This window comes from Centroberyx affinis, unplaced genomic scaffold (genome assembly GCF_046629955.1).
Source record: "Centroberyx affinis isolate AG114_WGS23_722 - 3 ecotype Tasmania unplaced genomic scaffold, CSIRO-AGI_Caff_v1 ptg000003l_1, whole genome shotgun sequence".
Taxonomy (NCBI): domain Eukaryota; kingdom Metazoa; phylum Chordata; class Actinopteri; order Beryciformes; family Berycidae; genus Centroberyx; species Centroberyx affinis.
Window position 1 is genome coordinate 62,633 of NW_027278719.1, and position 26,176 is coordinate 88,808.

At 43.9% G+C, this 26,176-nt stretch overlaps 1 protein-coding gene across 7 annotated transcripts; it reads right to left on the reverse strand.

Annotated features, from left to right (window-relative positions):
- Positions 1 to 387: 387 nt before the first annotated feature.
- col1a2 (collagen, type I, alpha 2) lies at positions 388 to 21,970 on the reverse strand. 7 transcript variants are annotated; one of them, XM_071543605.1, is made up of 50 exons: positions 21,772 to 21,970; positions 18,908 to 18,921; positions 18,133 to 18,168; positions 17,479 to 17,562; positions 16,782 to 16,838; positions 16,342 to 16,386; positions 16,167 to 16,220; positions 15,941 to 15,994; positions 15,673 to 15,726; positions 15,507 to 15,560; positions 14,699 to 14,752; positions 14,538 to 14,582; positions 14,199 to 14,297; positions 13,831 to 13,884; positions 13,272 to 13,370; positions 12,640 to 12,684; positions 12,191 to 12,289; positions 11,930 to 11,983; positions 11,722 to 11,829; positions 11,567 to 11,620; positions 11,298 to 11,396; positions 11,077 to 11,130; positions 10,787 to 10,885; positions 10,590 to 10,643; positions 10,413 to 10,466; positions 10,193 to 10,246; positions 9,539 to 9,592; positions 9,367 to 9,411; positions 9,096 to 9,194; positions 8,786 to 8,893; positions 8,509 to 8,562; positions 8,337 to 8,390; positions 7,330 to 7,383; positions 7,156 to 7,209; positions 6,886 to 6,993; positions 6,535 to 6,588; positions 5,725 to 5,778; positions 5,204 to 5,365; positions 4,917 to 5,024; positions 4,189 to 4,296; positions 3,827 to 3,880; positions 3,600 to 3,707; positions 3,395 to 3,448; positions 3,188 to 3,295; positions 2,949 to 3,002; positions 2,536 to 2,643; positions 2,136 to 2,382; positions 1,829 to 2,013; positions 1,315 to 1,557; positions 388 to 825 (listed from the first exon to the last, which is right to left on the reverse strand). In XM_071543605.1, the coding sequence occupies exons 1-50, from the start codon at positions 21,839 to 21,841 to the stop codon at positions 679 to 681; spliced, it is 4,071 nt and encodes a 1,356-aa protein (XP_071399706.1). In that variant the 5' UTR covers positions 21,842 to 21,970; the 3' UTR covers positions 388 to 678. The 7 variants fall into 7 exon arrangements, with proteins under 7 accessions (XP_071399706.1, XP_071400428.1, XP_071401112.1 ...); XM_071544327.1 differs by lacking the exon at positions 18,908 to 18,921 and adding an exon at positions 19,348 to 19,358; XM_071545011.1 differs by lacking the exon at positions 18,908 to 18,921 and adding an exon at positions 19,634 to 19,638.
- Between the last annotated feature and the right edge of the window lie 4,206 nt (positions 21,971 to 26,176).

Here is a 26,176-nt window from a genome sequence, read left to right on the forward strand (position 1 = left end):
CAGAAATGAAAACAAAACAAAAAAAAACCAAAAAACAAAACAAAACCAGACATCAGATTTAGGAACAGTCCACCTGCTTAAAGTGGGGGAGTATCGGGGGGACCTATGCAAGACTCCTCAAATGTCAATACAAAGTAATACAGTAAAAAAGTGGTTTGCTCCACAGCTGCATAATAGCACCATAGATCTCTGCTTCAAGTAATTGAGCACCTTCCGATACGGGACAGAGCTTGAAGCATTAGAACTCATAACATCTCGGTTGTGGACCCAGGTTTTGTCAATAGTATTTTCTTTAAGTACAGGCATGAGGTAGTTTAAACCTTTTTTCATGGAAATTGTGGTTTTAAACCTCCTCTTTCGAAGATATACAAAGACCACAAAGTGATGCATACTTTCAGCGTTTTTATTACACTTCTTTTATTTTTTACAAAAGGATGACATGATGTCCCACAACAAGGTGTTTTCCCGCGTCCCTTTGGGTTGCTGTATTAATTTGCATTGCACAAACGCTCCAACGTTCAGTCCGTTCAGTCCTTTCCGATAGTTGCCCAGCTTAAGCAAGTGGATGTGCAGAGAGAAATCAGCATTCAGTATAAAAAAAACAACACAGAAAGAAGGGCAGAGATTTCTTTTTTTCTTTCTTTCTCTCTTTTTGGTGTTAATTTAACATGAGTCTATTTATTTGAAACAGACTGGGCCAATGTCCAAACCAAACTCCTGATCAGCTCCACCAATGTCCAAAGGTGCAATGTCGAGGATGGGCAGGCGAGATGGTTTATTTGTTCTGTACTCAATCACTGTCTTGCTCCACTCGCCAGTGTGTCTCTGCAGTGGTAGAGGAGGAAAGGGAGAGACCAAATTTCAGAATACTGCACTGTAGCAAAACAATACACATCACACAACTCAGAGACAGAGATGAGCCATCTATGATAAGACAAAGTGAGCAGCAAAACCCACTCTAAAAATAAAATAATTTAATTTAATCTAGACGCTTCGAAAAATAAGCAATAAAATAAATGTATGCATCTACGGCATTTATATCTCCCCTACTCTGGACAGAAATAGGCTATATTTACACATTCTATGGAGTGATCACCGCAACATGTCTGTATCGCCCAAATAATGCCATAATATCACTATCCATAACTACCTGCTATATGTCTAGACTGCTGTTCTCATGTTAAAAAGAACAGATATATAACTTGGATCAGACAACAGAATCATCTCTCTTGTGAGGGAGAATGAAACCGGAGCGATGAAGGGAACAGAGACATGACCAGAGAAGGCAGTTAAAGAGGCCAAGGAGCTACTCACAGTGCAGCCATCCTCCAGCACGGAGAAGGTGAAGCGGCTGTTGCCCTCGGCCCTCAGCTCCACGTCGTTGGAGCCCTGGAGCAGCACGGCCTTCTTCAGGTTGCCGCTCTCGCCATCCATGTAGGCCACGCTGTTCTTGCAGTGGTAGGTGATGTTCTGGCTAGCCTGGTTGGACAGCAGGCGCATGAAGGCCAGCTGGGTGGCCATGCTCTGGGGGCTGAGGGTCTCGTCGTTGTAGGCGAACTGTGGGGGGCGGAGAAGAACAGGACTTTGAATATTAAGAGAGGGAGGCATGCAGAGGATATTGGGTTTGTTATTTGTCTGGTTCTGGTGTCTACTTGTGAAGTTACACTTGAGCAATTTGATTACAGTGTAATGGGCTATTAAATCCCCTCTTAATTCAAATAAAGCTGAATCTAACTGGCTGGCCGATCAAACCAGCCGTCGCTCTTTTTTTGATCGACCAATCGTACCACTGGATTAAGAATCTGCTTCCTGTCTGTGGTTGGCTCACCTCAGTACCGCCGTTGATGGTCTCTCCGAACCAGACGTGCTTCTTGGCCTGGGTGCTTCTGAACCAGTTCTTCTGGGCGATGCTCTCGGGGTGGGCGTAGATGCAGGTCTCGCGGGTGGAGAAGTCGCAGAAGGCCTTGATGGCGTCGCTGTTGCAGCCCTGGTTGGGGTCGATCCAGTAGAATCCTACAGGGGAAGAGGAGGAGAGAGGGTCAAAACCGGGCGAGAATAGAGATATCTTACTCTCTTGGTCCTGCATGAAGTCTAGATGAGAACTACCCATAGAGGTAAATAAATAGTAAACCTACCGCTGCTCCAGTCGGGGTGGCTGAGCTTGATGTCACGGCAGGTGCGGGCGGGGTTCTTCCTGGATCCCTCGGGGGTGAGCAGGTTCTCAATCTGAGTGTTGAGGGACTTGATGGTGGCATCAACCTCGTAGTCCTTGGCTCTCAGAGAGGGCTGGTCAGCTCTGTACTCATCGTATCCACCGGAGACATCGTATCCACCACCAGCGGGGCCGGCAGGTCCGGGAAGACCGGGAGGTCCGGGGGGACCCTGAGGTCATGGACACAGAGACAGGTAAGAGAGTGGACTCATACGCAGATCACTGTTACAGGTGGATCTTTTTTCAGAAGATCCATTGATGTCAGAGACAAAAAGGACCAAATAGAGTGTGTAAGGAGATGAAGACAGTGTGGATGTACTCACAGAGGGTCCAACGTATCCAGGGGGTCCACGAGCACCAGGAGCACCAATGGTACCATGGGAACCAGATCTGCCATCCTTACCAGGGGGTCCGTGGGGTCCAGCAGGTCCCTAAAGAGAAGATCAATGAGCAGGAAACTGTCAAATATTCTTCTTTCGAGGGAAATGTATGGCTACTAGAAACATCTTATGTCCTATATACGGCCTTTATACATGTTCCGGGCCGTGCCCAAGTGCATTACTGACTGTGCTTCATCATGAAACAGTGGAACAGTCCTAGATACTTTGTCTGCTATGGTGTAGTGTGGATCAGTTTTGGTTAAGATTTGGATAGGGGAAAGGATAGCTTCTCTTGATACGGGGGACGCAACCAGGAAGCGATTGGTGTATTGTGGGTAAGAAAGTTTTCCACTCACTCTGGGTCCAGAGGGTCCAGTTTGTCCAGCTGATCCAGTGTCACCAGAAGCTCCCTGTGGTGAGAGAAACACGTCAACAAATGACTTTGAGACCGCTAACAGAGGTTTTCTGACACAGTATCGACAGTGTTTATAGGATTTTCCCTGTAGTCCATATAAGAGAAGTTCTCTCTTGTACAATGATTACAGCAGGATGCTATTGCAAATCATGAGTGTCATGAGTGTGTGCAGCCACTCACAGAAGGTCCGGGCATTCCCTGGAGACCAGCGTGTCCACGCAGACCCTTCATGCCTCTCTCTCCCTTTTCTCCAGCACCTCCCTTCTCACCACGGGGTCCAGCGGGTCCCTACACACACACACACACACACACACAGAGTCAGGAACACCATTTCACAACAGTAGAATGCTATATTTGAATGATTATACCCTTGTATACTATACTTACAGGGGCACCTCTAGCTCCAGCGGCTCCAAGGGGTCCAGCAGCACCTCCGGGGCCCTACAGAGGAGAGACAAGAAGAAACAGATGAAGGAAATGAGCGAATGATGCTAGTTGAGTGCAAATGTTACTCATCGTAAATGATGATTGCAGTGATGAAAATCTCACTGATTCTCAGTCCATCCTCCACCTGGTCGGTACTGATACTTACAGACTCTCCACGGTTTCCAGGTCTGCCAACAGCTCCGGCAGGTCCAGCGGGTCCAGGGGCTCCAGCCAGTCCCATGGCGCCAGAGGATCCAGGCTCACCACGGTCTCCCTGTGAGCATGGAGGCAAAGGGTGCATGTCAGAACATAGAATGTGTGTGTGTGTGTGTGTGTTCTGTATACAAACATGTATTTCTTTTGATGGTTTAAGGTGCTTAGAGAGGACAGTACCTTGAATCCAGCAGCACCAGGACGGCCAGGGGGTCCATCGTTACCGGGGCTACCCTGTGGATGAAAACAGTGTTACAGATTGCATAAAGGTTGCTACTGTAACTTTATACCAGGCTACCATGCCAGGTAGGTGTAAGCAATGCAGCTTCTTTGGCACAAGCAGGAATCAAGACTTTGTTTTACCTTACATTTGCCCGGAGCATAAGGTTATAAACATACAAATTCAAACATAGCAGAACAGGTCTTCTTAACCTAGACTGCATAGACAGATACAGCACCTGGGGTCTAGAGCTCCCTCCAGGTAACATGAGTCACAGTTACAGGTCATTGACCTACTGTTAGTTGGCATGGTCAATCCTTACCTCACGTCCAGCCTCTCCCTGGGGTCCGGTCATACCAGGCATGCCAATGTTGCCAGCGGGACCACGGGGTCCGGGGGCACCAGCGGGTCCAACTCTACCAGCCTCTCCCTGTGGGGGGGCACAGAGGATCACTGGGTCAGATACAGCGACTTCATATGTAGACCAGTTGACTAAAGCCCAAGTAACTTATTTAGACATGCATGGTACATGAACATATGTATCTACTGTATTGTTGTCCATCTGGGAGATATTCTCTGAACTGCATATGTTCATTCAGACCAGCCTATCAAATGGGGACGATGATCAAAAAACATGAAGCAATATATATTGTTATATTGTGTGTTATCTTGAATTTATTGTTGATGCAGGCAAGTAAAGGCCTGGTAAGGAATTTCCAGAATTCATGTGCATGCATGTTTGATATTTTGAATAAGCCTTGTTCCAGAATTTCATATGTATTTCAGAACATTTCACAGTTCATTGTCTGGACTAGTGGGATTCTACTGCCAGTACACATTTGGTACATCATCTTTATGGATATGTTTCACTTGACTTCATCTTATTTGGGCAACAATGTCTTAATGTTGCAGATGAAGGTTTTCACAGCCTCGACAGATTACTACACATTCAAAAGTTGGTTGTGGAGTGGTCATAGTACAGGTTAACATGCAAGTGCATTACTGGTCCATTAGGTGCTGTGCAGAATGTCAGTATTACTCTCAACTTACCAAACCACCAGCACCGCCAGGCACACCACGATCGCCTCTAGATCCAGGCAGACCAACGAATCCCTGAGATCCGAGCTGACCCTGAGGTCCAGGGGCACCAGGAGCACCCTAAACACACACACACAACACATACCTATGAGTTGGGGACAGAGATCCGGTTGTCTATACGAGCACAGTGCGGATAGAAGATCAGTTGTGTTCATGAACTCTTGTTGGAAGTCACAACTGAATCTTTTTACTTTTTTTGAACTTTTGTTATGAAATTGTTAGCTGTTGTCCTGACTTACAGGAGGACCGGACTCTCCAGAAGGTCCCTTGTCTCCAGCCAGACCAGGTGGTCCAACCATACCCTGCTCTCCAGAGACGCCAGCGGGGCCAACGTCACCACGGAGACCACGAGGACCGTCCTTACCAGCGGGACCAGAGGGGCCGGGGGGTCCGACAATACCCTGTGAGGGGAAGAGGAGGCTTCATGTCAAACATGAGAGGGAAACCTGTGTGCATGTGTGATTGCGTGTGTGTGTGTGTGTGTGTGTGTGTGTGTGTGTGTGTGTGTGAACGTATGAAACAAGAGTATCAGATGGTTCTGCTTTATTATTGCTCAATCTGAAGACAAATGATATGAGGCGCAGTATGGTGAGTAATGAATGATGAGAAGATGAAATGTTCATCTTAAAGAACAAATGATGAAGTTACTAATGATACTATAATCCAATGTGTCCAGTGTCTGTGTCTGTGTGTGTTTGTGTGTGACTGTGTGTGTGTGTGTGTGTTTATTGATCACTGTAAATATGAATCCAATACTCACAGCTGGACCAGAAGTACCAACTCTGCCAGCAGCACCAGGGAAACCAGTCAGACCCTGATGTCAGAAACACAAAGTCAAAGGTTATACGGAGGTCATCAAGACTGTGTGTGTGTGTGGGTGTGTGTGTGTGTGTGTGTGTGTGAGTGTGTGTCTGTTCCTGACCATGGTGTGCAGAGTTAAAAACACTGAAAAAAAGCTTGTTTTCCCCAGAAAACCCTTGGGTTAGGGAGAACCCTTTTTTTTCAACTGCTTGTAAATTTGAATTGATGATAAGTGGATTTATAGAGAAAGGCTACAATTTCTCTACCTTGATGACAGGTTGAAGTTTACATTTTGACAATATCCACAGATGGCCCAGTGGACTAAATTATTAAAGAGTCCAGTGACGAATACTGCTGCAACTGTCTGTTAAATCATTCTAAAAGCTCAGTCGCTCTTCGTAATAAGGGCAAGAAACCCATTTAAGGCCTAAATGAGAACCAAAGAGGTGAGTTTGTTGGCTCAGGCTTCCAGAAAAAGTCTCTTTAGGGTTCACCCTTATGTAAAAAGTTTTTCCAATTTAGACTGATTTGATTGTTTCCAACAACTCCAGACTTTCAATTCCGATGACTGGATGTCCTTTTGGTAGCTTTAACTTGATGTGAAAGGGACAGTTGGGCATGAAGAGCTAAAAGGAAAAAGGTAATGCTCCCCTCTCCCTGTCCATGCCACTTGTGTGAGACTGAGAAAATGTCCGTGTATGTATGCTGGCAAGTTTTACACAGTTTGTGGATAAGTGTAATTGTAAATGAATTATGGATCAGTCCTTACAGCGGGGCCGGTGTCACCACGAGCACCAGAGGGTCCAGAGGGACCGGAAGCACCCTAGGTAAACAGAGAAAGATGGTTCAAATCAGGCAACTTGATGATAACACATTCCAGTTCAAATAGTACCTAATTTCTTCCTCATTTCATATCTCATCAGTGGTATTACACTGTTATCCCAATGCTATCCCAAGGCAATGCTAACACTATTCCCAACACTTTCAATGTCATTCCAAAGTGAATGCTGCTTAAATCAAACAGTGAGTCTCACTATTCTCTCAAACCTATCCCAGTGTGGGCAGATCTGCTACCTGGCCGTGCCAGTGTGTGTGTGTATCCAGTGTGAAGGGTACTAACAGCAGGTCCAGACTGTCCAGCGGGTCCAGCAGGGCCAGCGGGGCCGACGTCTCCCTTTCCTCCAGCAGGTCCACGCTCTCCTCTTGCTCCAACCTGACCATCAGGACCCTGTAGGGAGGGACAGAAATGGGGCTGGGTCACTACCTGGGCCTGTCTGTGTGTGTGTGTGTGTGTGTGTGTGTGTGTGTGTGTGTGTTATTGATGTCCTAGTGTTTGGACAGTATGTGCGTATGGTATACTGTATCGTAAGGTGATTGGCTGCAGACTTACAGGGGGTCCAGCGAATCCTGGGGCGCCGGCGGGTCCAACCTCTCCACGCTCTCCCTGTGCACAGTAAGCAGCAGGTGTTAAGATCATCCTCTGAGATTAAAGTCCGTGGATCTTTTGGGGGTGGAAACGGTACAGTGGGTGATATTCGTTGGTGTGAAGGAAGGCTATACTTACAGCGCCTCCACGAGGTCCAGCGGGACCAGCAGGTCCGAAAGCACCAGTCTCTCCCTGCAGGAGGGAACAGTGATAGAGGATTGTCAGAGCGTGTGACATCAGAACTGAATCATGACATTTTCACTGGCTTCACATGGAGAGCAGCAATCATCTGAATGCATGACTTCCATCCATTCATCCATCCATCTACTGATCTATCATCCTTCCATCCAATGTCAATGTATAAAATGTCAGTGTCAGTAGAATCTAGACAAATATTAACATTTTGTTGACGATTAACAACCCATTCAGTTTCAAAACATCATCAGTGGTATGGAGTGAATATTCAAATGAGAATCCTTTGATTCTCTTGTATCATTAACAGCCATGTCATATAAATCTAGTGTTACTGTTATTGTTGTTTTTCTGCTTCCATCATTCTCCTCAAGCAGCCAGGAAAAATGAAGCTAACCATATTTATCAAAATGTTACTAAAATGTTAGCATCCGTTATTCACAGAAAAGACTAAAAATATTTAACATGTATTGAAGTTGTCTATTTGTTTGCTGCATTTATCCATCACCATTGTTAACTTAATCTAAGCTGTAGTTGAGCTGTTGATGTAGTACTATGAAATAGCCAGTAGGTGGCGGTGCTGAGGTTCTAGCTTCAGATACAATAGTAGATATGATGGTAGATGGGGGGGAATTGTAATTTCCGCTACAGGGGGATGGGAGGGCCAACACAGTGGGCTTGATCAACAAGGAAGTGAATGTATAGCAACGCTTGGCCTCAAAATAATTCAAACAAAAACAAGAAAACATGTGCTGATGGTTTTCTATTGTAGGTCACTGGCTCGGAAGTCTCTCTGTCATCTTGGATAACGTAGGTGGCAGCCATTTTTAAGACAGCAATGACCTCATGACATTTGCCATTAGTCACCCCCTATAGCCTAAAAACCTACATTCTGGTGGTTCCTGCTGGTTATTTGTTTTTGGTGGTGAATCGTGTATGTAACATTGACTTACCTTGTCACCATTAGCACCAGAGGGTCCAGGGGGTCCACCAGGTCCGGGCATTCCCTAGAAACACACAGGAGATCACATTTAGAGCAAGATTCTGATTGGGACAGTCAATCTACTGACTGGAATGTCTACAATTTGTATATAAAGTGCATAAAGAAGGAGAGGAGACACTTACACGGGCACCATCTCTGCCAACGTTGCCGTCGGGGCCTCTGTGTCCAGCCTCTCCCTGTGGAAGAGAGAGGGAGAGAGAGTGAGGGGGACAGGGAGAGACATTCTCATCAATGGAAAGTTCATTGGTGGTATAGGAAGGTTTTGACAGATACAAATAAAGAGCTACATCTCCAAGAAAAATGGACTACAGATCGACAGACAGCATGTCACTTCCCATAAGGAAAGTCTGTGGGATAGACTCCTGCTGATATTGCAGGTGGTAGATTTTGGGCACATACCTTCTCTCCCTTGCCTCCAGGAGTACCAGCGGCTCCACGCTCACCGGGCATACCGCCGGGTCCCTGGTGTCCGGCAGCACCGGCAGGTCCAGCAGAACCAGGCTCTCCCTGGAAACACACACAACAAAGAATGGTTCCACTTTGTGCTAAACTGCAAGCAACATAACACACGTATAGAATTTATTTGGCACAGATGTGATGTCAGTAAACTCTGACACACACAATATTTTCTTCTGTATGTGTGTGGGTACATTCGATTTCTTCGTTCTGACTGTATCTGCCACTGGGTGCAGTCGCAGCATCGTCTTACCTTGCCACCATCGGGGCCGGGGGTTCCAGCGGGTCCACGGGCTCCAATGGCTCCCTGAGGTCCAGCAGATCCGGCAGCACCGGGGTTACCACGCTCTCCCTGGAGGAACACACACACACACACACAAACACACACAGGGGCAGTTAGTGTCTATGGCTACTGGGTTGGACATCTTGTTGAGTATTGGCAACTATGGGCCTGGATATGGCGTATGGTTAGTAATAGCACCATATCTGCAAAGGAAGGGATGTGGATAGACAGGTGGATGTACCTTGACACCAGCAGGTCCAGAAACTCCCTGGTCTCCGGGGATACCCTATAGACACATGAATGGTTGGTTAGAGATGCACTGTTAATCCTCCAATTTCATGCTATTAAAAATAATAAAGATAATCTACAATGATTTCACTGTACAACATTGTAGACCTCGGTGTGTTACTTACTCTGTCTCCGGGCTTGCCACCCTCTCCACCAGGTCCAGCGGGTCCAGGCAGACCCTGTGGATATCAAGCCGTAACATCAGCAACAATGACATCAATACCACTTCTATGTATTGTACAACTATCATGAAACATATACTCTAATTACAGGTAATAGATATCAAATGTTTCCCTGCTATTGACAGAAAATAATCATAATAATAATGAGGCTGATATTGTTCTGATTAGAGCACTTCCTTTTTCACCACAGCAGTTGTGGATCATGTTTTTTTTTAATATTTCTTATCTGTGTCACTTCCCCTAATGAGCAGGCTGGACACTAACTGTAACTGACTGAATTCAATTCACCAAGCATCCAGGTTTAGCACTCAAGCTGGGTGCAGACGATGATCAGTGCAGTGACAAATTAAAATCTTCCCACTCCATTTGGCTTTGATGCCTCTCTTGTTGGGACTAATGTGTTTTTAACTTCTTACAGTGAATGGCTTTTTAATCCTCTGCCATCAACAAAACATCACAACACTGCACTGAATGGTAAAATTATGTGTCAAATTTGCATGTGAGCAAGAATAGGGTAAAACAACTCCAGAGGATGAAATTTCCCTGGATTAAAAATGCTCTAAATTGTGTATATAGTAACAGATGGCAAATTCAAACCTGGAAGCCAGGAGCTCCAGCAGCTCCCTGCTCTCCCTTCTCACCAGCACCACCCTGTAGGGAGACAGAGAGAAGCCTTGGTATCATCACTGTTGACATGCAGCATCGCAGCATGCATATTGTTGGTTATTGACCCAACGGAGTATTGTTCAAACCAAAGTTGCTCTAGAATATGAAGTACGTGTAACAGGATTTGTAATATACACAGAGGGATACTTACAACAACTCCACCGGGGCCAGTGGCTCCATTGTTGCCATCAGCGCCAGGGGCTCCCTGCACAGAGAGACAGGCACAATGACATGTAGTAGTGACAAAAGGAAGTTTTCTATGTCCTTAATGAGCTTTATTATGTTGTAATATACAGTGTACACTTGCTGTGCGTCATTTGAGACTTACTCTCAGTCCAGTGGGGCCAGTGGCTCCCTTGTCTCCGGGCTTGCCAGGCTCACCCTGAAGGAGAGAGAGACGAAGAAGAGAGAAGACGGGTTAGGCACACAAAACAATGCGGATTTCCTTTACTCTTTAGTCCAGGATAAGACTAAATAAAGTTCCAGGAGCTAATCCCTCCTAGTCCTGGTCTTGCTTCTACTTACTCCAGGTCCCTTGGGTCCGGGGAAGCCGATGTTTCCGGGCTGGCCTCTGGGTCCGGTGGGGCCGGGAGGACCGGTGCGGCCATCTTGTCCAGAGGGACCCTGGAGGAGGAAACAGGGAGTAGAGCAGGACGTCCCGTTACATCACATGATCATAACTGTCTTTTGAGTCAAATGTATGAAGATGAATAATGAGTTTTGAAAGGTTCAGTACAATATACTACAATATAATGAATTAACGCAATATAATTAATACTATATACTTCATCTCAGTACAGTTAAGGTATACTCACAGCAGCTCCCTCCTTTCCTGGGGGTCCAGAGCTTCCGGGGCTTCCTGGGAGACCCTGAATAGATTAAATACCGGTCAGTCATTCATCTGTTTGTGCTTTGTGCTGTTTGAGCTTTTTCAAGTCAACACCAAAAGTTCAATAGATCTCTCTATAGGAGGTCTAGCTATATTAATGATTCACTGATTGACGGTTCAAAAGATACAACTGATCAAAAGACTCACTCTGGGTCCGGTCAGACCGGGCTCGCCAGCGCGGCCAGCATCTCCAGGGGCTCCACGAGCTCCCATTGCGCCAGAGGCACCACGGGCACCGGGCATGCCCTGAGAGAGAGAGAATGAGGAAGAGGGGGAAGAGGAGGGAGAAGAGGAGGAAGTATCAGCATGTGACTGTTCACTATATGTGTAAGTAAAGGAGACCCATGTAAACATTCCTTTTACGTATGTTTTCACTGTAATTACAAATATCATATTCGTTTTTTGTGAAAACTTACAATGGGGCCAGTTCTTCCCTCGGATCCAGGCAGACCACGGGTGCCAGCAGCTCCCTATAGGAGACACATATTGCATTAGAGGATGATCTGAACAACACGGTTGTGTGTGTGGATCTGGATGTGTGTGATGCAGGTGGGCCGGTGCTGGTACTCACTCTAGCTCCACGGTTGCCAGCGGGGCCGGTGGCACCGAGCTCGCCAGTGGGTCCTCTCTTGCCCTCCTCACCCTGAGGTCCGGGGGGTCCCTGAGGTCCAGAGTGTCCCTGGGGGAGGCGACAGAGAAGTTGACGTAAGTATGACGTAATATGGCATAATACGATCACGCCACACACAGCGCATCATATTTTAATGATCAGTACTTACAGGCTCTCCCTTGGGACCACCATCTCCCTTAACACCAGAGGCACCAGGATCTCCCTAAAACAGATAGAGGTAAATAGATGATGAATCGAACTGTCTGTGTATAATCCATGTGCATGTGAGTGTGTAACTTACATAGGTTTGTTCCACATGAGTGTATCCTTAGCCTACATGAGAGTGTATGCGCATGTGGATGTGCTTCTGAATGTGTGTCCATGTTTTAGGTGTGTACGGTGTACAAAGTATAGTTGCATGTGTACTCACAGACAGGCCTCTGGGTCCAGCAGCACCCTGAGGGCCCTGGGGTCCAGGTCCTCCTCTGGGTCCGGGGAAGCCGGGGCCTCCAGCAACACCGGGGGTTCCCTGCAGGACACAGGCAGGCGGGACAGAGGTCAGACAGCTCACCATCACTCAACAGCCTCACTTCATTTGTTCAATGTGAGACTGCCTTGATTCACTGTCTTTTGCTTTTATAAAGATCATGTAGGCCTATTGTTTGATAGAAATCATATTCACATGTAAATAAATGGAAGAAATAAGGGTAAGGCTCTATTGTTGTTCTCTCATTGAAACTACCTCATTATGTCTATATCTATGTGTGTGTAGGATGGGGTTTAAATGTTGATGGCCAATGGCCTGATTACTGTAACCTCTATGTGACCCTAAATGACCTTTGACCTATGCATCTCATGTCTGGTAAACCTTATACTTACAGCAGCTCCCTTGGCTCCATTCAGGCCATTAACACCAGGGTTACCCTATAGGGGAAAGAACAAGGAAACAGGGAATCTTATCAAAACAAAAAATACAAATTGAAGACTGAAAAAGGTATGCATCACTACAAATAATCCTATGTAGAAGATTCAAGAAATGTACAAAAAATTGTATACGAATCAAATATAATTACACAAGAAAGATGTATTTCTGGGCCATTTGTGCTTTTATATCATAACTGTCATAACACATCATAACACATCATAATGTGACATGTGTGACAATATCACCAAAACAATGTTAACTGCTAACTGTTAACGGCATGATTTGCTGCAGCACAGCTTCCAAGGGCATCCAAATGATATGGGCCACAATAATAATAAAAAGTGGGTCAAAATCCTGTTTAATGGAATTACACTTTTGGAACTGATCGATTGATCGAACAACACAACAAATTGGATTGCCTCAAAACTAGGAAACTTGTTCATGTTGGCATTCAGGCAGACTAAATCAAACACTCAATGTAACTAATAGAAATAATAATATAATAATAATAAACTAATACTAATAATTGTCCCAGGCCTGATCACAAGTGACAGAAGGGTGTTTGGTGTGATCTTTGTATACTCACAGGGGGACCAACGGGGCCAACAGCGCCATTGGGTCCGGGCTCTCCTCTACCTCCCTGAGGTCCAGATGGGCCGCTGGCTCCAGCAGCTCCAATCTCTCCCTGTCACAGACCAGACACATCCAAAGTCACACACTGTATCATCATCATCATCAGTACCTGCTGTCTAGCAGTGGTACAATGGCAGAAGCATTGGCAAAGCAAACAATATATCAGTATATTATAGAGATGTCTTGATATGTATTGACGTGATCAAATATTAGTTTATAGGTGAATGGTTCAGATATATGGTCTTTTTCTATAAAAATTAACAGACCCGTGTTACAGTAATTGTAAAATGTGTTAGTAATTCCCTTGGGGATATTATACAATGATCCAACTGGAGGATAACGACTGATGAATGGATGGTGATTGGCTAATTTTATAATACATCTCTCTGAAAGATGCACACTGCTCTGTCTACATAGTGATGAGAATCATTTTGTGACTCTAAATAAAACCTCTCTAAAATGCAATGTTGCTGAAGGAGAGGAAGAGCTGCAGGAAGTGACATCATGCCTACCTTGGGGCCAGGAGCACCGGGGAAACCTGGGGGACCAGCAGCACCAAGAGGACCCTGGGAAGAGGAACAGCAGACATGATGTCAGACTACACATCACAGGGGTCACATGAAGGTTAAAAGTCTAAGTCTGTCTAACATGGGTCCTGATCCAGTTGCTATTCTATATATACAGTCAAAATGTTGTGATATACCTATCCTGAAGAACCTTCCTAATCTGAAAACATTAGATTGAAATAATTGCAGATCATTTTTCACACTAATCAGTGTTTGAGAATGAGACAGGAGCCTCAAACAGTAGATCAGCCTTTAGATTCAAGGGGCCTTTTGAGTTTAAAGGTCAAAAAGGGGTTTAAAGGGCCAGGACTCACAGCAGGGCCGGAGGGTCCAACGTTGCCATCAGCACCACGAGCACCAGAGGGGCCAGCAGGGCCAACACGACCTCTCTCACCAGGCAGACCACGAGATCCCTGCAGGGAATGCACACAGACAGCAACAGTGATCAGCAAGGGAACAAATAATCAGAGCATAGCATCCATCCTATAATCCATCCAGTAAATAGAAAACTATAGACAAGCTTCTTAGTTTTGTCTTTGTGCATGTCTATAGAATAAATCTCACAAGTGTCTAAGCAAGTTCTCAGCTAGTGTGTTTCATTTGTGAATATAATAGAAATATTGTGCATGGTTTTAATTTGATCAAAAACTTACAGCCATTCCAGGACTTCCACCAGCTCCATGGGCACCAGTCTCACCCTATAGGAGAGGCAGGAGAAAGTGGGTCAGGGTGATGAAGTCGCTTAAGGTCAGAGGTTAATAGGTCAATATCATCACGGCTAAGAAGTTTGATTGTGATAAAGGTGCCACCTTACCTTGGGACCAGCAACACCAGGCTCTCCCTTGCGTCCATCCAGACCAGTGTAACCCTGAAACACACAGAGAGAGAGAGAGAGAGAGAGAGAGAGAGAGAGACATTAGAGGACAACAGACATCACATGACATGCCACTAGACTACAACCTGCGGGGATAAGGGGAAAGTACATCTTAAGCAGCGAGGCAGTAGGGATCCATGATGGATGATCCATGCTCTCATGGGCATTATGTGGAAGAAGTTTACTTGTTTGACTTCTATTAAGAATACATATGGGAGAGGAGAGATCCAAAGTGTCATGTGGGAGGCACATTACTGCCACACCAGGGAAGATTCTCTGTCCTCAAAGGTGGTTTCACAGCAAGAATAAGGCATTTCCAAATTCCAAACCAGCCACTCCATGCCTCAACTTTGGGTGTGAAACTGCATGAAAGGTGCCAGCAGTAAGGGATGTTCCCATCTGTCTGTGCAGATATGTGAGCCAATTGCTTTGAGTCTTTTAAAGAGTCGATTCCAGTGCTTTGATTCATAAGTTATCAAAGGGAACAGGGACATTAGGCATTAGGCCACTTCCTTATTCCTAGTTCACTCCTCAGGAAACATGAAGTGTAGTCCATACACAGGAGATTGTGGCTGCTACAAATCGCTCCCAGCGGTGTTCACTATGGCACGCTGTTCCAAAACATTTTAGTCCAGGCGTTTTTTTTTATATCTCTTCTTCCATTTCACTGGGGCCCAGGTGTGTGTGCAGGACAGAGCAGGTCATGTGGTCTGTTCAGGTCAAGCAGCAGGAAAACATCAACACTCACTCTGTGTCCCTTCATTCCAGGAAGTCCAGGGGTTCCGGGGAATCCACGAGCTCCCTGCAAGTCAACACAAAGACACGCGATTACTAAGACATACCTCCTTTACATTATGTGTCAATTCTTGCTTGTGTGTCAATTCGTGCTTGGTGTTTTGGTGGCTATCTCTCACCTGAGAGCCAGGGGTTCCTCTGTCTCCGGGCTTGCCAGGTCTGCCGTTGTTACCCTGTGTGTCAACAAAGACAGCTTTAGCATCTGACATTCACGTTACAATCAACTATACCACAACTCCAATAAATCCCAGTTATAGGACTGAGAATAGTCTAGAATTTGCAATTTTTCTTGCAGATGGCAAGAAAAAGATGTGTATTTTCTTGTTAAGATAACTGGAGAAAAGTGGGACATGAAAAGGTGTTTTAGGAATGCAAATGTTTACTTACATCATCACCACCTTTGCCAGCGGGTCCAGGGGGTCCACGAGCACCAACGGGGCCCTGGAGGAAGAAAACCAGTTAATTTCACAGATGACAAATGATTCAAATCATCAAGTCGGCATCACCCGAGTGGGTCTGAATGGTCTGAATCAATTACAGCTCCTAAAGAACCCAAGTTCTATTCAGGCACAATGATTTCAATAATTATGAGCATTATGGAGGATAATCTTACAGTCTGTCCAGGCTCTCCGGGCTCACCAGCGTGTCCGGTGTGTCCCTGAGATCCCTGTTGAGGAAAAAAACACACAGCAATCAGTCAGGATACAGACAACATAGCAACTACAATATAACAGTATATTGATTTTACAGTTTATGGGAGGATAAATATGCAATGTGTGTGTACTTACAGGGGGTCCAGGAGGTCCGGGTGGGCCTCTAGCTCCCATTATACCCTGAAGAGGAGAAATAATCACTGAGTTAGCAGCTATCAATCATCAATGATCAGTGCATCATAAGTGAAGGACTTTAATGTAGTGCCAGGGATCAAAAATCAAGCTTGGCTAAACTGATATAAGAATATGAACTCTAATTATTTATGCATAGGTAGGGATTCAAAGCAAAAAGAGAATGGTTGCTTGCAGCATCATGAATGTAAAGGTAAATGGTAGAATCCATTTGGTGGTAGATTAATACTGCTGTGAAACACACCTGTCCAAGGGGTGTGGTTTGACATGGACCAGTGTAGCTGTGTGTGTGTGTGTGTGTGTGTGTGTGTGTGTGTGTGTGTGTGTGTGTGTGTGTGGTGGGTGTGTGGGTGTGTGTGGGAGAGAAAGAGAGAGACCCTCACCATGGGTCCAGGGCCGGGATCAGGAGCTTTAGCGCCATCATACTGAGCAGCAAAGTTCTGTGAAACAGCAAAAAAGAACATTAGAACTTATGAACTTATGAGTATTTCAGTATAATTAGACAATGCACACATTGACCCAATTCAAATAAATAGCCAACAGTTCAACAGTGGTCCCATCCTAGGGTATGTGCATGACTATAGTAATCAGCCATGAGAAAGGCCTACAAAGCCTTAAACTGCAGCAGGGCATACTGCCTTTTTTAGGGTTTCTAGACTTCAAAGAGCTTGAGTTAACACTAGTATGTATGTAGTATGCAATAATTTAGCTTTCAGGAGGTCACAGGGTCAAATGGGTAAAGGTCAAAAGGTCAAAGGTCACAAGGTAATGACAGCATTAAGGAGGCAATGGGGTCAACAGGGGTTATAGAATAAAACAGGAATGTGCTTTATGGGACCAGCCAGTATGACACAGCTGCAGGAGCGAGTATGAACACTGCCATGAAGTTAAATGTGGGTCAAATGCACAAACGCACACTTCAAATGTATTTTACCGCTTATTCTGAGCTTGATTTCATTTGCAACATTGGAGCGATGACACATCATAATCCCAACTTGTCAAATTTGCATTTGGACCAAGTTTGAGATAAACAAGATGGAGCCACGCTGGTTATTTTGTGAGTAGAAACAGTGGACTTACTCCTCCGAGTCCAGGGGGACCAGGGGGGCCAGCGGGACCAGGCAGTCCGGGTTTGCCGTCTCTTCCATTTGGGCCCTGAGGACCCTGTAAAACATGGATAATGTCTTCAATAAACATTATTGTTGAGTGAACAGCTACTGAGTGGGGAGAGATGCTACCATGAAGTGAATTTTGTTAATGTGTAGGAACTGAAAGGCTTATTTCCTGTGACTTTTCAGCTTCTTTTTCATAGATAAATAGATAAAGCTAAGCCACTGTTGTAAAATGTAGGTAACAGATTGTGTTAATGTGACATGCAGTATGCATGGCCTTCATTTCAACAGTGGGAATAAAAACTATAAAAAATAGCATTTGGCAATAAAATATATCAGGTCAAGATTTTAAATAGTATGAGATTTTAAATTTTGTTAGAGATTGTTTATAATCTCCATTACTGTTATTTCCATCAACACTGAACATATAGGGCTACGGGTGATGTAAACAAAGGGGCGTGGCCTATTGAGGTTGGTAGGTCACATGACGTCACCAAATACCATGCCAAAGATGCATCATGTATATTCCACATCAAAGTGCCAATAACCACTCAAACAACACATTTGGAATCACTTGTTTTAAAGTTTTCACCAAAGGCAACGGAGTTTGATTTCAACTCACCCTGTCACCTCGAGGTCCTTTGTCTCCTCTGGGACCCTGTTGCAGAAACATCACTCAGTCAGACCAGAACACAACGCAGACGGCTCAGCTCACAGCTTACATGCCTCTAGCAAAGCAGGCTGCTGCCTCTCCTCTGAACTACACTAAATATAACTAACTAAATCAAGTTGATTTTCTTGATTGTTGTCAAGAACCAGATCAACATTAGATTTAAAATGATCTGGTATGAATCAGTCAATTAAATGTGTAAACAAACTTGACCTTACAGTGAGAGGACAAGCAAGTCAAAACACATTTCAATCAACTCCATCAGACTAGACATCACAACGATAAGCTATGCTTCAGGTTTCAGATATGCCACACTCTAGATGCTAAATGACACATAAGACCAACATTAGGTTGCTCACCTTGAGTTTTCTCTAAACAGAAAAGGAGATAAATAAATATAAGATTTATTCATTCTGTCTGTTCAGTGTTTCTTATGTCATTTAACATGTAGGCTATATCAACCATTCAGCAGTTCTCTCCCTTCTCTTCAACATCAGCATGATGAGTTCCCTTTATCAAAACACAACTCAGCATGCACAGATACTGTGGTGATATAGTCTGGATATCCCAAGGATACATAAAGCATGCTCATGCAAATACAGGAATCAAAATGGAAACAGAGCACAGCAATGTGTACATGATATACATGATCAAATTCACATTTGCATTGAGATGTTTAAAGGTGCAGCATGATGAGGTCCAAGACCAAAACCAGAAGCCCAGGGACAGGTTTCACAGCAGCTTCTCAGCACTAAAATCATCTTAGTCCATTGGTTCACAATGGAACAAAAATGTTTAAAGTTCCAAGATGTAGCCAGAACCACATAGTGCTTACTGCACCTTTAACACATCAAAATGCTGCTGTTAACACGGCAAACACCATGCTATCAGGTATTTCATTTGAGGCAATCTCAATTGTGAGCAGAACCTTTCAAACAAACACTAATCATGTTATATTTTGATTACTATGTTGTTCATAAGAAGGCCATTTAGCTTACACTAAATCAAAAGAAACTGAAGAAATCCAATCCATTTCTAAAACAAACTGAGATATGCAGAATGTCTAAAGTAATTTTAATTTTCAGTTTCAATTTCTAATTTGAGTTTAAGACTTTTCCCCCACTTTGAGGGGTATTTGAGTTTAGGGTTTCCCCCTTTAGAAGCTGCTTTGAGACCAGCTTTCCTTTCCTAAATCTTGATCCAAACCGAGGGGCAGAGGAAGAAGCAAAACTGACCCAAAGCCAGCTGTTAGGGGTGATCTCCCCCTGCCCCGCTCTGCTGTCCTCAGAAAGGATCCTTTGTACCAGGCCCCATGGGTGCCTCAGTGCGGTTTTAGCTTTCATTGACATTAACTTTAGCCAATAGGACCCTCACCTATCCATGGACAGGAAGGGAGAAAACTGGAAGAAATAACTTGGTTCTGGGGTAGGAATTCCTACATGAAATGCTCTACCATCGCTGAGATTGCTCAAATTGTCAAGATGGGACATACGGGAAGTGTCTTTTCAAGGAATGTTTCTGAGGTTTTGGAACCAAAAAGACAACGTCAAAAAGGTAAAACTATTTTCTATTCATATCGGTTTAATGATTTCATGCACATGTACTAACCGAGGCTGTGGCGTTGCAAGGATGAGGAGAAGGAAGAGGGAGAGGAGGAGGGTGGGGAGAGAAAAGGGAATTCTCTGTTAGAACATGATAAGCATTTTTAGAGCAAAACAGTCACCTGAAAAAGAAACAAGACAATTTCTAGCCATCTATGTTATTATTTGCTGTGTAAAACTCTTCCTGATTATAGTTAAGTGGATATAGTCATATTTCTTCTCTTTCATCCAGAAAATGATACACACTGGGCAATGTGTAACCACTGTACAGTGAATATATAGAAATAAGACTGAGCTTGAGCTCCTTCATATAAGGAATCAAATAGCATGATAACCATATAAAAGTCGAATGCTGTCATATCCAAAGAAAAATGCAACTTATGGAATATTCGGTGTGAACTAGAAGAGGCCAAAATGTTTTTGGTTCCTAAGGGCCTGCTTGTTTTCTGAAGGCCTCAATGTTCATCCAAGGCAAAAACAACATATCATATAGACCATAATTGCAGTTATCGCCTATCTCTGGCAATGTGTGGCAGCTCTTCAGTCATGTCTAACAGCAATTATCTTGCCCACATTGAGTGTTTGCTAACATCCCACATGCTATATATCACATCTCAGCCCAACCAAAGGCTTGGCTGTGGGCCAGCTTTGCAGGATGTATGTACTAAAGTAAAATGTTGCGATCTAACTTTTACAATGAATGTGAATCTGGATGCTCTATAACATTCCAGCCTTCTAAAAAGGCCCCAGCTGCCAACAGGCCTAGACAGGTACTCATGCCCTTGGGACAGGAATAGTTGGCTCAGTGACGCAAACGACAAAAGAAATACAGCATCTGTAATGACGGATGTATGACAGCTTCTTTTGATGCTGTTCAAAAGTCTGACTTATGCTACAATATCATTAAAAAGTCAATTTTGTGATGGGACTGTTGAAAAAGGGGGTCGATTTTATCCTAATTAGACTGACTTCTATTGAACAATTATTTAAAATAGTTTTGATCTGATAATTGCATCCCTCACTAGTGGCTGACAGCTATTCTTGCCATCTAGCCCTTGTTGCAGGTTATGCCCCTTAGTGTAGCTGGGCATCAGTTTGGACCTGGTAGTCATGGCTGGGTTTGGCACTATTGGGACCTCCCCATGAACTCCAATACGTCATACCCTGACTAGACCACAGGGTGGCGCACTTGGACGTTCAAAGTGATGGGAGCCTAATTTCCCCCCCTTTGAGGCAGGACATTATTATTTGAAAAAGTTGTCTAGAAACGTCTGTTTTATACAGCTACTTTAAAAACATATAAATGACTTTAAGTCTTTAAGTCTTGTTGCCACTTAAATTATGTAAATCTACGCAGACATTAACTCCCAACAAATACATGGAGAAGGACATATAGTATAACTAATGTCAAGAATACTGGAATATTTTAACATTGCGTGTCATTTCAACTTTATCCTTGATAACCAGTTTTTCTCTCCATAGAGGAGAAAATCTAATTGGTGCCAAACAGATGCTTGCAGCCATGGCCACCAGGGGGCGACATTGCAGTTCCCTATAATAAAGCTTCATTCCCTTGACGTCTGGATGGAACAATATGTACAACGCCCCAAACTTTTTATCCTAGTGTCTAAAAGAAAATCCAGCTTTACACTATTTTGAAAACTCCAAATGCACTAAAAGCTTTGAAAAGAGACTAGGCACAATACTTTAGATGTTTCTTTCAAAGGACAGAAACATTTTTCAGGAGTGCGCTTCTCCCTCTCGGATACTAATCAAATGACAATTATTGTATCCTTGGAAAACAATGAAGAATCCTCTGAATGAGCTCATTCCGTTGAGTTTTATTCAGCAGGGCTTTGAGCTGTCTTCAGGTTGACCTTGATGTAAGTCCCCGACAAAAGCCAAGCGCAAAACGCAGCTGCGAGATCCTCAAGCAGTGGGACCCGAAAAAAAATATCCATCACAGAAAAGAGCAGATATTCAAACTTACATTGACATGATGCTAGGTATGAAGTTACTGCAAGCAGCAACAGAATCCGGGTATCCACAAAGCTGAGCATGTCTAGACAGACATGCAGACTCCTTGTGCTGCTGTGCCCCTGTTTAAACCACCTTCAAGCAGGCATACAGTTGTGGTGACGCGAGTAACTCCAAACTTAGCAGAAACCTGCTGCCGTGATGCTAGAATAATAAAGTCCTATCAGGCCTATTTATACGGCAGGAGGTTCCCTGGTCTGCGTGTCAAAAGTCAGCCCACCGGCCAATGGGAGAAGAGAAACCCTATCTGACTCCCATCCCTCCGCAGCGCAGAGGCAGTCATGTGGTCCTGCATCTCCCAGCCTCCTCTCCACCAGAAAGCGTTTGGCAAAGCTTTGGCGATGATGACGAGTGCAACGTTTTAATTAGATCCATTCTTTTTGAGGACGTGGACAGCGTCGAGGTTTAAAAGGGAGATGTAGGCCTACGTTTTTTCTTCTTTTACGACTTGTAGTGGTGAATCCAGACTGTCAGTACCAAGATACGGGCGCCGGGTACTTAAACTCGCGCGCAGCCCGGGTCTGTGCGTAAAATGTGCCCGGTGTGGGGCGCGTCGACGGGCATCGGTGGGCACCGATAAGGCCTGGCTCTCCTCTAGCTCGTCGGATTTTTATTTTTAGGGAGCAGTTTGCTTAAAGACAGGATGCAGGGTTGTCATTTGAATTGCTGTCGACTTATTGCAGCTGAGTTTCAGTTCGCCGTTTTTACGCACGGATTTTTGACAATATCACAACCTTATTCTTTGCTTGCTATGGAATGCGTACTTGTGTCAACATTGCTGTTTTAAGTAGTATGTGATTGTCATCAATATCCCTCAGGTGGTCAAGCAGATTTTGTCAGACTTTGTGCCATATTCACATTTTCATTTATCCATACAAGTGCAAACCATAACCACCAAGCATTACGTCCAACTTTCTTTCAGTGTCTGAAAATAAAATCATGTCTCTGTCACAGATCAGCACCCCATCAAACACCTGTGAAGTATTAAATAGTGATTTTTTGGTATTTAAAATAAACAAAAAGCACATAAGACTTTATTCAGTGAATTATCAATGGAATGCAACGGTGCACACAGAAAAATAAAGGTGCGAATTGGAACTGAAAATGGTTCTTTGGAGTGATGCCATAGAAGAACCTTTTAATATCCCATATATGGTTCTTATATATTATATATATATATATATATATATATATATATATTCAGTAAAAGGTTCTTAATTCTTAGTTATTGGATGGTGGGTGATGGCATAAATATGGAAAATAATCAAATCCCTCCATAGTTTATTGTGTAATTGCAAATGTCGCTATACAAGGGCAGATAAACAAAAACACAATGCAGGTGTCTAAGCAAAGGAGAGCAGAAATGGTTCATTAAAGAACCTTTGTCCAGAATCAGAAATGGTTCTTCTATATGGTAACACTCCGAAGAACCATTTTGGGTTCCAGTTCGCACCTTTATTTTCACCTTAACTCATCCTGCTGGAGAGTGCTTTGGACTGACAAAAGACAAGTGAAGGAGAGATCTAATTTCAACCCCCTCTCTCTCTCTCTCTCTCTCTCCCTGAGCAGCTCTTACCTGCCCACATGACCAGACATGTCATCTAGTCTAGCACCACTACACCAACACTCACCGTGGCCCTCATACCTTTACATTTGATTATTATTACACACCCACTGTCCCTTCCAGTGAACATATAGCACACTATGTAAACATATTGCTGTAAGTCATTTTATAGGCAACTGCAGTGATGCTTGGTTTAAATGGTTGGTTTAAGTGGTTTAAATACCACTCCTGCATTCTGTATTTGGTATTTGTACAGACAAAGAATAACCTCATGACTTATAGACAGCGACCATTGAATAAAGATCAATGCAGGAACTGTCTGCTTTTATTAAGTTATAAGCATTGTTACATTCTGGCCTAGTGAGCAGTGTGTGTCCTGCCTGGCTCAGATGGGAGCAGGTTGCTGGCTGACATGGATTAAACCAGTAAGGTCAGTTCATGATTTGGTCAAATTTAACCAGGGAAATAGTGCAGATTGTTTTCCTCATTGCCTCTTAAATACTTTACATGTGCCACACGTTTATGCTGACAAGGGAAATGCTGTGTTCTCTCATTGCCACTTAAATCATCAACCCTCTGAGTGCAGTTGTCTTTATTTAATTACTTCCTGTAGGGAGAGGAGTGAAGATGGCATTCGCCTATTAACACTGAATGTGCAGGCTAATACATCTGCCAAGCAAAAGATTATAGGGGAAAAAGATATATATGAATAGATCAACATTGCACACTTTATTGGGCCTCTAGAGTGGAAGCTATATGCAGTGTGGTACATGATGATGAAAGGCTTGCTGCCTTTTGATTCTATTCTATTCTATTCTATTCTATTCTATTCCATTGTGAGGTGCTGCTTTGCAACATAGGAGAGATAGTGCTACATTTGTCATGTAACTCATTCAGAAAATATGTAGAGACAGTGACATTTTGGAGGCTTTATCCTGGATCTGTTCTCTTATACTGACCATCTCAAATGGCTGCACAGCTCTTCTTTTTCCTTCTCTCCATGGACAGGCCTGCTCTCTCTCCTCCCCTCTGTGCCAGAAAAAAAAAAGTTAGTCATCGTTGGACAATCCAGACAACTCAACTCTTCCCTCTTCTCCCAAATGAGAGAGCAAGAGGGAAAGAGGGAGGGAGAGAGAGAGGGAAGGAGGTATAGTGGAGGAGGTAGAGGAGGGGCAAGTGAGATGAAATGTGTTTTAAAGATGGCAGAGCTCCCACTGCCTGCATAGTTACATGCTCATGTTTGCTGAGGAGCTGAAGCCTTGAAGTAGCTGGAGAGACCAGACAAGCGACGTATGAAATCAAAGATGGCCGCGAGGCTCCACATCATCACCCTTCTTCTGTTGCTTTCATTCAACTGCATTCTACATTAAACTGATGCATTCTCAAACAGATTTTGCTGCAAACAGTTGCTCTTCAGTGACATTCAACAAACTTTATTAGATTTATAAAGCATTTATTGCAACATTATGGGCAAAATAAATCTTAACTCTAAAAGCAAAAGGTCATGGTCAGGGCAACTGACACACAAAGCAAATAAGATTTGAGCAAATACATTTTATTGGCAAAAATATGTTCTTATGATATGACAACCCCATTTTCAACTTTATTTTAAAAATGATCCAATGTAGCCACCACAATGTTATTGATAATACATTTTCCAGTAACTCCCTGTAAAGCTTTTGATTGGCAGTTTGGGTGGACTAGCCCTTTTGCACAGGAATGCTGAGGTTGTCCTATGGGTCAAGAAGTTTATCACGGGGAGCAGTGAGCTAGTCAAGGCTGTGCACAGGATGTCCAACCTTCAAACTCCAATCAGTCACAGCAACAGACTCAGATCTGGTTTCTGGTTGTTGTTCACCAGTTGATCTTGATGCAACTGTAACTCTAGCCAAGTGGTTTTCAGTGATTTTCTTTCAATGTGATTGTACCTTACCTATGTGAGTGCATGCATTCAGGTACTTCATCCTAAGCCATTCAGAAATTATTCAATGTATTCCTGGGAAACACTCGCAAATAATAATGGCAGAAGCGTTGGTTACACCCAATGCTTCTGCCTGTTGTAAGTCTCTCATTCACCTTTTGATCAAAGTCAAAGGTAATGAATGCAGAAAACCTTTCCTTCAAAGTTCATTGTTTCTTGAATGGTGAAGAGTAGATGTAAGGTCAACTATTTAAATTCTAAGAGATCCAGATTTTGTTTATTCTAGCTTAGACCTCAAGAAGAAGAATATTGTTTTAGGCTTCGGCCATTTTGAACCGGACTTCTCTCTCCTCTCCCCTGCTGCCTCCAGCCTCAGTCTCCCGGTGCTGCCAGCTGGGCCTGCAGACAGATTCCTCCAGATGTGCTCCGCTCTGATTGGCTGCCTCTTGGTTGTCTTCTGGTTGGCTTCAATCGCGGTGTCTCATATTTCCCCCCCTGATGCAGAGGCAGGCGCTAAGGATTATGGGTAGAGCGGATCCCCTCATGTCGGGGATGGCTGTCCACCTGCCAACCAACTGGTAAGGAAGAGAACATGCTTCGATGGATGCTTAGATGGAAATGTGTAAATACCACAGTATATCTGATGTTATCATGTCATATCATAGCTATGAATAAGACAAGAAAAGAAAACATACATGAAAGTGCAGAAAAGAGCAGATAACACTTACACTGACTTGATGCTATCGCGTGAAGTTACTGCAAGCTGAAGCAGAATCTTGGTATCATGCAGAATAGAAAACCAGAGAATCAAAGTAAGGAAAAGCCAAAGTGGAATTTTATCTAACATCTTACAACAATATCCCCACCACAAGA

Coding starts and splice junctions, on each gene's coding strand:
- col1a2 (XM_071543605.1), bottom strand. CDS start 21,841: ATGCTCAGCTTTGTGGATACCCGGATTCTGTTGCTGCTTGCAGTAACT. Junction 8,391..8,508: donor TTGGCAGAGATGGTGCCCGT/GTAAGTGTCTCC, acceptor GTGTGTTTCTAG/GGAATGCCCGGACCTGGTGG. Junction 6,589..6,885: donor CTGGACAGTCTGGACCTGCT/GTTAGTACCCTT, acceptor CTGTTTACCTAG/GGTGCTTCCGGTCCCTCTGG.